The 9569-nt window shown below is 36.6% G+C and overlaps 1 protein-coding gene across 1 annotated transcript; it reads left to right on the forward strand.

The window, feature by feature from the left end:
• The first annotated feature begins 8333 nt into the window (after positions 1 to 8333).
• LOC121451877 (olfactory receptor 145-like) lies at positions 8334 to 9275 on the forward strand. The gene has a single exon (XM_041657677.1). The coding sequence runs from the start codon at positions 8334 to 8336 to the stop codon at positions 9273 to 9275; it is 942 nt and encodes a 313-aa protein (XP_041513611.1).
• Positions 9276 to 9569: the final 294 nt, after the last annotated feature.

The following is a 9569-nucleotide window of genomic DNA, read 5'->3' on the forward strand; positions in this document are numbered from 1 at the left end:
GGGTTGTCTGATCACAGAACTCTTTCTGAGAAGGTGGCAGCTGGCTTTATGAAGACAACTCTGTTCAAAAGCAGGAACAATCTTGACTATTATGAGCAATAGTATGGAAACTGATGAATGCTACGGAAGAAGGCTAAGCAGAATGATGTGTATGCAAGTGTGAAGAATAATTATAACTGAGGTTGAATTGGGGCTTTGCAGACAAAAAGAATGAATCTCAGTAAGCACAATAAAAATCCAGCTGATATCAATCAGATAATGAACTCCGTTTTCTTCCTTCCCCATATTTGGAATCGTAGTAGATGTTCATTTATAAGCAGTCCAGGTTCCATGAACAAGTTTTAGTGTAATCATGAAACAACAAATCTTAAGTAACGAAAACATTCATGTTCTGTGGAATGAATGATGATTTTTGGCTAAAGATAAACACATAAAAGAGTGGGCCAGGTAGAGACCAGCTGAAACTGCACCAGGAGTTTTCTGGGGCACCCTGGCCCTGTGTCTTCATGCCCTCAGGAGGCTGTGGGAAACAGAAAGCCGAATGGAACTGGTTAGGTTTGGATTTGGATTGTGCAAGATTTGATTCTTTATCCTCTCAGTCTTAGATTCTGGATAGCTAATAATAAAACTGTTGTGATACACATTTAATAAATAGTAGAAATTAAAAAAATAATACATCCTGTATTTTAAGTATCATAATCCTGAAATATAAACAATGCTTATTTCATACAACTTTTCTTTCTCAGTATAGCCTTGATTTTTCATAGCCTGTCACTGCTTATTTCTGTCCCTTTGCCTTGAGACAGGATTGTGTTGTGTATCTCAGGGAGGTCATGAAATTATCATCTTTCTGACTTTGTCTCTAGAGGACAGAAATAACAGGCATGTGCCACTACTCTTGACTAACAGATTATCAGCACTGATGAGGGCCTGCTGACAGTTCTGACAGCAGCCATTGCTAGTATCAGTGTAAGAAACTGATCCTAGATATTGGTATCACTGTCGCTGCAATTGAATAGGTGAAGAATTTGTGTAAATACACACTTGGGATTCACATGGTGCCATTTATAGTTCAAGTATACCTATGAAAATGTATTTATTGTTACAGAAGCCAGATCAATTCAAGCTATAATTTAGAAAGCAAATATAATTCTTCACATATAATACATATGAATCAGCATACAGAGAAAGACCTAAAGGCATATTTTAAAATATTAAAAAAATAATTTTTATGCTGCTGGGAATGGATGTAGTATTCTCTCATGCTACATATACAGGTATCCATGAATATACAGCAAGTTGAGAAGGATTTTATTGGAGAAATGCTACCATTTTTATAAACTTTTTATTCATTTAATTCAGAACAATATCACTAAGAAATTAAGATAATCAAAAGTCATAGAAATCTTGGTCATTTTATCTGAGACTCATTCACAAAATGGAGTATATAATAAATACCTTAATTCTGAAGACAGGATAAATAATTGAGTTATCTGTAAAATAGGAGTGTATATATAAATATAATAGGATCCTTTTAATAAGAGTAAAGTAGATCACCAAACAATATGTGATTTCAAGCCGGTGTGGTTGGCAGCTTTGTCTCTTTTCTTAGTGATATGAATCAAAACATCATGTTTTACTAATCCTGATATTGCTGTCTCAGTGAAGTTCCGAGCACACTTCACTTTCTTTGTGGAACAGTGATTCTTATGCAGGTGTGTTCTTGCAGGAACTTTTGTCAGTGTCCCCTTCCCCAGGACATTGGACTGTAACTATACTTGGTTCTTAATGATGTGATTAGTTTAAAACTCATTTAAGTTAATTTGCAATAATGTTAAGGATGTCCCTAAACCAATCTGATTAGTATTCTTATGAGGAAAAAAATAGGGAGACATAAACATTACGATTGGACATACTCATTCAAGAGAAAGAGCTTGTTGCAACTCAGCAAAAGCATAGTCATCTGTATGTCAAACAGTGAAGCCTCAGAAAACATATGACTGACAGTTGATAAAGAACTTTTAGCCCAAGATTTACAAGAAAATGATCTCCTCTTGTTTAAGCCATCCTGTCTACTGCATGTGCCTAAAAATTTTATTTGGCAGACTTATACAAGTGAAACAGTGGTAAAAATACATTTTTCAATCTTTGTGTGTCAGGTATTAAACATAGGATTTCATACATGCTAGAGATTGCTTTCTTAGAGTTCTAGGTATAATCATTCCTCTTTTTACTTTTGAATTTGTAACAAGGTCTCAGTGAGTTACTTATGATGACCTTGAACCCTTCTTGGAGTCCAGCTAGGGCTTAGCATCCAGAGATGTTAGGATTATGGGCAAGTATATCCAGGCTCAATTATTTTATTTTTTAGGAGGCTATAGTGAGATAAACAGAACAATAGGACAAGCCAGAAAACCCTGAAGTTGTGGTGCATAGTACTGTATTACATACTGCAATTCCAGGCATAGGAGTCTGAGGCAGAAAGCTGAGCAGTTGAAGGCTTTCCAGAACTACATAGTGAGTTCCAGTCAGCATGTGCTATACAAAGAAGCTGTGTATTTCAAACCCAATAAATTAACCAAGCAAGCAAGCACCAACCAAATACACAACCAATAAACCAAACAAACAGCTACATAAAACAAAAACAAAAAGAAAATCAGTAAAAAAAAGGAGAAAGAGTGTAAGTGAAATGCACACTTTCAGACACATTTTATGTAAAGAAATATAGTTTTAAGTGGATGAATAATAATTACACATATTCATGTGGCAGCATCTTCTAAAGTGATTTGTTTAGCTGAATTAATGTAGTTAAAAAGTTACACAGAAGGTCAGAATGACCTGTGTGCCTGAAGTAATGCCTTATGCTTCCCTGGGAAACAAGTTTTGTGATCACATTCTTGTCCCTCAATGTATTCAGTCTACTGCTCAAACTTGAGTATTTAATATTTTCTTATCCTTGTTAATCTACAGTATTTTTTGGGGGTAAAGAATATGTGAACACATATCTTTTAGTAATATTTCTTAAGAAAATCCATCCCACATTGGAAGGATGGGCTTATTAGAAGCCTCACAAACTCTTTAAAATGAAATGTAAGACTAAGGTGTTTACTCAGTCTTTGAATTTCAAACACTTTTTTCAGATGTGAAATATTAATAGTTTTTACAATGTATGCAAAGGAAATGATTAAAATATTAATGAAATAAATGAATTTTTTTCTGACTAATTTTGGAAAAAATCTACTTATTGAGTAGGTAGACATGAAACAATCAGATTTACATTTGGATTTAAAAACAAAGCTAAGGTACCCTCCCCCACCCACCTGACCATGCAAGCTACTAGTCCTATCCGCCCCCAAACTCGCCTATCCTCCTGCAACCTTGGTGGAACTCTGAAACACAGTTTGCTTCAAAACTGAACCAGAGATTAGTGACCAGCCACACGGTAGTACACCTCACTCTCTATGACCTCCATAGTGGGACAAAACCCCAGGCCCCTCTCCCAACTACCTTGGCTTCTCTAGCCAGTCAGCAGGAGAGTTTCCCAGGCAGGCTCCCCTAACACCTAACCCCCATCCATTGGACTATGCAAGATACTAGCCCCATCACAACCCCAAACTCACCTATCCTTTTGCAACCTCAGTGGAACTCTGAAACACAGCTTGCTACAATATCAAGGGGACCAAGAGCTTGCTACAACCCTGAGGAGACCAATAGAGAGGACCAAGAGTGTGAACCAGGAGAGAAGATGAAGAGAGCAGGTTAGAGAGGCCTCAGTGGCTCCCTGAAACACAGACATTGACAGTACAGAGCAGACCAAGAACAATTCCCAAAGACTCAGACAGACACTGCAAAGATTGGATCAAGATATAAAGACACTGCCAGTCTCATTTGAAGGAATAGATGGGTAGGCACCAAGGCCAGAATTCAACCAACAACAGAAAAAGCAACATAGTAGCAACCAGAATCCAGTGGTCACACAAGAGGAAGACTTGATCATCCTAAACCAGAAGAAGCAGAAGAAAACGACTTTAAATGTAACTTTATGAAGACGATGGAGACACTTAAAGGGGAAAGGAAAATCACCTTCAAAGAATTGGAGGACAGCCAAACAAAAAATTGGAAGAAATTAATAGATCCCTCAAAGAAACCTAAGAAAACCAAGAGAAAACAATCAAACAGATGAAGAAACAGTTCAAGGCTTGAAGACTGAAATAGAGGCTATAAAGAAAACACAAACCAAGGGAATTCTGGATATGGAAAATCTGGGTAAATGAACAGGAACTATAGAGGCAAGTATAACCAACAGAACACAAGAGATAGAAGAAAGAATCTCAGGTGCTGAAGATACTACAGAGGAAAACAAATCCAACAAAGTTTTAACACAAAACATCCAGGAAATCTGGGACACCATGAAAAGACCAAATCTAAGAATAATAGGTATAAAAGAAGGAAAAGAACTCCAGCTCAAAGGCACAGAAAATATATATAAATATAGACGAAAACTTTCCTAACCTAAAGAAGGATATCCCTATGAAAGCACAAGAAGCTTACAGAAAGCCAAATGTACTGGATAAAAAAAATCCCTTCACCATATAATAATCAAAATACAAAATATATAGGACAAAGAAATAATATTAAGAGCTACAAAGGAAAAAGGTCAAGTAACATATAAATGTAGATCTATCAGAAATATGCCTGACTTCTCAATGGAAACCATGAAAGCCAGAAGGTCCTGGAAAGATGCGCTGCAGACACTAAGAGACCAAGGATGCAAGCCCAAACAACAATACCCAGCAAAGTGTTCAATCGCCGTTGATAAAGAAAACAAGATATTCCATGACAAAAACAGATTTAAACAATATGTATCCACAAACCCAGCCCTATAGAAAGTACATGAAGGAAAACCCCAACCCTAGGAAGCTAACTGCATCCACAAAAACAGGCAGGAGATAACCTCCCACCAGCAAAATCTTCTGTTTGTGACAACTCTACAATTTAGTCCGCCTTTAGGCTAGTGTTTTGAAGGATTTTGTGTCTTTTGTTTACCTGTATCCCTTTCATTAGAAGCCTTATTGAATCCTCTCTATTAATGTCTCTTTTGTATTTTGTTTTTCAGAACTCCTCACAGAATTATTCTTATTTCAGGGACCTTCTTTTCTCATCCTCCATTTCTTCCCCTTCATTGCTGCTATCCTATACTACCTTGTTTCTCACCATTTCTTCTTTTCCAACTACTGTTATTCCCTCTGAAACTCATGCTACTTCTCTCTTTCTCCTTCTAGTCATTTTCTCTAGTATTCTCAGGCTATATTTATCTTTTTAAGTACTGTAGATGTTTCAGTTTAGCTCTACAAATGTATAAAACATTTTACTGAATCCCAATGGCACCACAGAAGGAACAGAATCTAGATTTTGGCATTTAAGACCTCATTATACTGCACTGTTACAATTATTTTTTCTCTGATCTCAGTCTATGCAACTATTGTATGTAAAGAGACATTTTGTACTCTTTGTATTATTCAGAAGATCAGGGTGATATTCATTGATGAGAGCTATAGCTTTTTATTTTCTTTCTTCCGATGTTCATAACTCTAACATGGAACTACCTTTGATGGCCTCTATGTGGTGGCAGTGCCTGAACAATTTTTATGACTGCCATCACTCTCTACCTTCTTGTCTATAAATAAGAATCTTGGTATCTTATATTTCTTTGCCTTTTGGGAAAATTTTGTGAAGAATATCCAGTATGCATCCTTAGAGAACTGGAAAAGAATGTTCACTTATTCATTCTTCTATACATTTTTATAGAGCACCCCTTTTATATATCAGTTTTAATTATTTAAGTGCCTCAGAAGTAGATGCTAGGAAAACTGACAAAATCCTTTTGAGATTAAAGACTTTGATTAAGACATGTGTGATATATATGAAAGAAAAAATTTCTAAACTAATATATAGGATTTCATTTACTGATGGAAAATACAAAGAATCCATTGTATATTGGACAGGTTTTCCTGATTTTCTGTTTGTAGGGTGCCCACAGTGGCAGGAATAAAATGTGTGTTAATCCAGAGCACAGGTGGGATGAAGGAAGACTGGAGACTAATGCAGCAGGAGGACTGAGTGGGTCAGGATATGGGAGGACAGAATAGCGGGGGAGTTTGAGGAGATATAACTGACATTAAGGCCTTTGAGAGAGTTGTGTGTATGCCCACTACTGTATAAGTTTCTTAAGATATATTCATGTATAAAAAGGAATTATTTGGGAGATAGCCTTCCTCCTAGACATGAAGGCCATCAACTAAAACTGAGATTCAGGAATAGGATACTTATCTTGGAATTGTTTTTGAGCTGTGTTCCATAGAACTCTCCAATATCACAGGCTATTGCTACTGCTCTTGGTTATGCCCATTACTTGATGGTGAGATCCTTTTGTTGAAGATACCATATAGTTTATTCAAAACATGGGGAAACAAAGCTCATTTCTCCCTAGAAGCTTCATCCCTATTTTCTAGTTTGTTAGCAATTACAATGTAAGCATCCCATAACAGGCAAATAGTAATAATCAATTTTATATAGCTGTGGATCCTAAAAGCCACAATAATTGCTGACCTGGCAGAATATACCCTCTAGTTCTGTATTGGTACATGTGTTATGGGAGTAAACAGGCAATTTCTTTTTGGATTTCAGAGTGCTTTACTGACAGAGCTCATTCCCAGCATATTCTTGGGAAGAGCTACCTGAGACCAGATATGACAGAAGCCCTAGGGAAGTACGTAACATATGGCTGTTTTTCTGCTGTGAATATAATGCCAAAATGATTCTAAAAAGTTTCCATAATAAATTAAACCCATCTATTAGTGCAAATTTCCACCATCATCAGCATTTTTTGGCATAAATAGTGATTTATGCAGACATCCATAATTTGGAATTTGGCAGTGAACAAGAATTTGGGAGTGCTCATCTTAAAAGGGACCACCACATCATATCCCTTTCCTAAGCCTAAATTGTCAAAAGTAAATTAGAAATGGGAAGATTGTAAAACTCAGATGCGACATATAAAAACACTGAAACTATGTTTTGAGTACTCAGTGTGTTCAGTATTCAAGTATACTCCCAGTGGTTTAGATAGAATGCATAAGACCTGTGTAAAATAAAACCTTACAAAACACAGGTATTGAAGAATGATATAGTTATGAAGTTTCACTTCAAGGTGTGGAACTCTTGTCATTTGGTGGCTACTGGTAGAAACAGTCATTTTCAAGGATGGGGCCCCAGAGAGGCTCTTTATTCTCACATAGATATCCTTACATTATAAGCATACTAGCAGTGCTGAGTAGACACAGTAGGTTAAAAAAATAAGGAAATAAGTGAAGTTGTGAGAGGATAGTGGTAAGAGGTTGGGGAGGAATTGCAGTGGAAGAATTCGAGGTGAACTTGTTGAAAACACATTGTATCTATGTATAAAATTTTAAAACAATAAAAACACAACAAAATGTATCTCTCCAAAAGCCATTATCATTACTGTTGAACTAATCTCTAAGTACTGTTGCAATAAAGCCTGATCTTTTGGGATAAATACCCAGGAAACAAAAACTTTTCAAGTTTTAATGAGGTTCCTAAGACTACAGTCTCATAAAACTCTCTTGAGTCATTATTGCTGGGCTCTTTTGACATTAGTAGCTACTATTTAATAGCCTTTAGGTCAGAGAGGACAACCTTGGAAAAAACATCACTCCAAATAATTATCTACTGTCATGATTTTTTTTTAATTTCTAGAAATGATGGTTTGACTTTGCCAGTCCAAAATTAATTCCCCTCATCAAAGAAAGGCAAATGTTACAGAAAATTATCTATGTGTGTGTTTGGGGTTATGCACCTTTACAGCTTTTCAATGCCACTAGAACTTGCCCATCTGTGAGCAAAGAGAAGATTCAAAGAGGTCACTGATGAGTCCTATTTTCCAAGGGTAAGTATTGAGTTGGATACATGCTTTTCTTAAATCCAACTTGAGACTTTGATCTGGCATGTTTCTTCTCTTTTGTGATTATCGCTGAACCTAAAGTGGGAGGTGGATTTACAAGATAGAAGAAGAACAGAGATGCTGTAGAAACTAAAATGATCACTGCTTTTCTTAATATTCTTCTCAGAGAAGTGGCCTTTCACCTATTTATGTTTATTTCTCCATGAACTCCCATGAAATGTAGAAAGCAAAAGCACAGAGAAGTCTGAGCTTGATTTATCATTCAATTGTGGTTCTTAATTTCATTTTAGTGTGCTTTGGAGAGGGCTGAGATTTTATTTTAATGTAATTTTTTCTTTCTGTTCCTACAGCTATGAACCAAGGAATGGCTTCAGAAAATGACTCTTCAGTGAAAGAGTTTATTCTGCTAGGATTGACTCAGCAGCCAGAACTCCAGCTGCCTCTCTTCTTCCTCTTCTTGGGAATCTATGTGGTCTCTATGGTGGGGAACCTGGGCTTGATTGTTCTGATTATTTTGAACCCTCACCTGCACACCCCCATGTACTACTTTCTCTTCAACCTTTCCTTCACAGATCTCTGCCTTTCCTCTGTCATAATCCCCAAGATGCTGGTCAGTTTTGTAAATCAGAACACCATCTGCCATGCAGAGTGCATGACTCAGTTCTTTTTCTTTGTCTTCTTTGTTATTAACGAAGTCTACATTTTGACAGCAATGGCTTATGACAAATATGCTGCCATCTGTAAACCACTGCTTTACCAGGTCACCATGTCCTATCAGGTCTGCCACTTGATGATGGTAGCTGTGTATGTAATGGGGTTTGTGGGAAGTTTGGTACATACTGGTAACATGCTAAGTCTTAGCTTCTGTAATGGCAACATCATCAATCACTACATGTGTGATGTACTTCCTCTTCTGAAGCTCTCCTGTGCACATACTGCCATTAATGAGCTGGTGGTTTTCATTGTTGCGGGTATCAATGTAACAGTGCCCAGCCTGACTATCTTTATTTCTTACACCTTGATCCTTTACAGCATCCTTGGCATCCATTCTGCAGAGGGTAGGTCAAAAGCCTTCAGCACCTGTGGCTCTCATGTAATAGCTGTTTCCCTTTTCTTTGGAGCCTCAACATTTATGTATCTTAAACCTTCTAGTGTGGCTGGGGATGAGGATAAAATATCTTCTATTTTTTATACCATTTTGGGCCCGATGCTTAATCCTTTCATCTATAGTTTAAGGAACAAGGATGTCCACATTGCACTGAGAAAAACTTTGAGGAAAAAAATGTTTACCTAATAGAAACTCTATTTGTTATTGAAGTAAATCTTAGGACATGTGACACGTAGGACCTGAAGGATCATTCATTTGTATATAGGTGTGAGGCCCTGAATTTTACCCACTGTATTGAGAAACTTCAATGACAAAATAACATCAAAATACAAAAAACAAAACATGTTAGAAGACAACCAGAAGCAACTGACTAAAGTAGTACAGAATTAAAGCAATTTAACATTACACAAAATTAAATTAAGTTCATTAACAAGGGAAATTTCAGAAATAAAGACAGCGAAGAATGATTAACTCATTATC

The sequence above is a fragment of the Microtus oregoni genome, unplaced genomic scaffold, assembly GCF_018167655.1.
Source record: "Microtus oregoni isolate MIOR12 unplaced genomic scaffold, Mior012 000008F_ref0000371, whole genome shotgun sequence".
NCBI classification, from domain to species: domain Eukaryota; kingdom Metazoa; phylum Chordata; class Mammalia; order Rodentia; family Cricetidae; genus Microtus; species Microtus oregoni.

Coding starts and splice junctions, on each gene's coding strand:
- LOC121451877 (XM_041657677.1), top strand. CDS start 8,334: ATGAACCAAGGAATGGCTTCAGAAAATGACTCTTCAGTGAAAGAGTTT.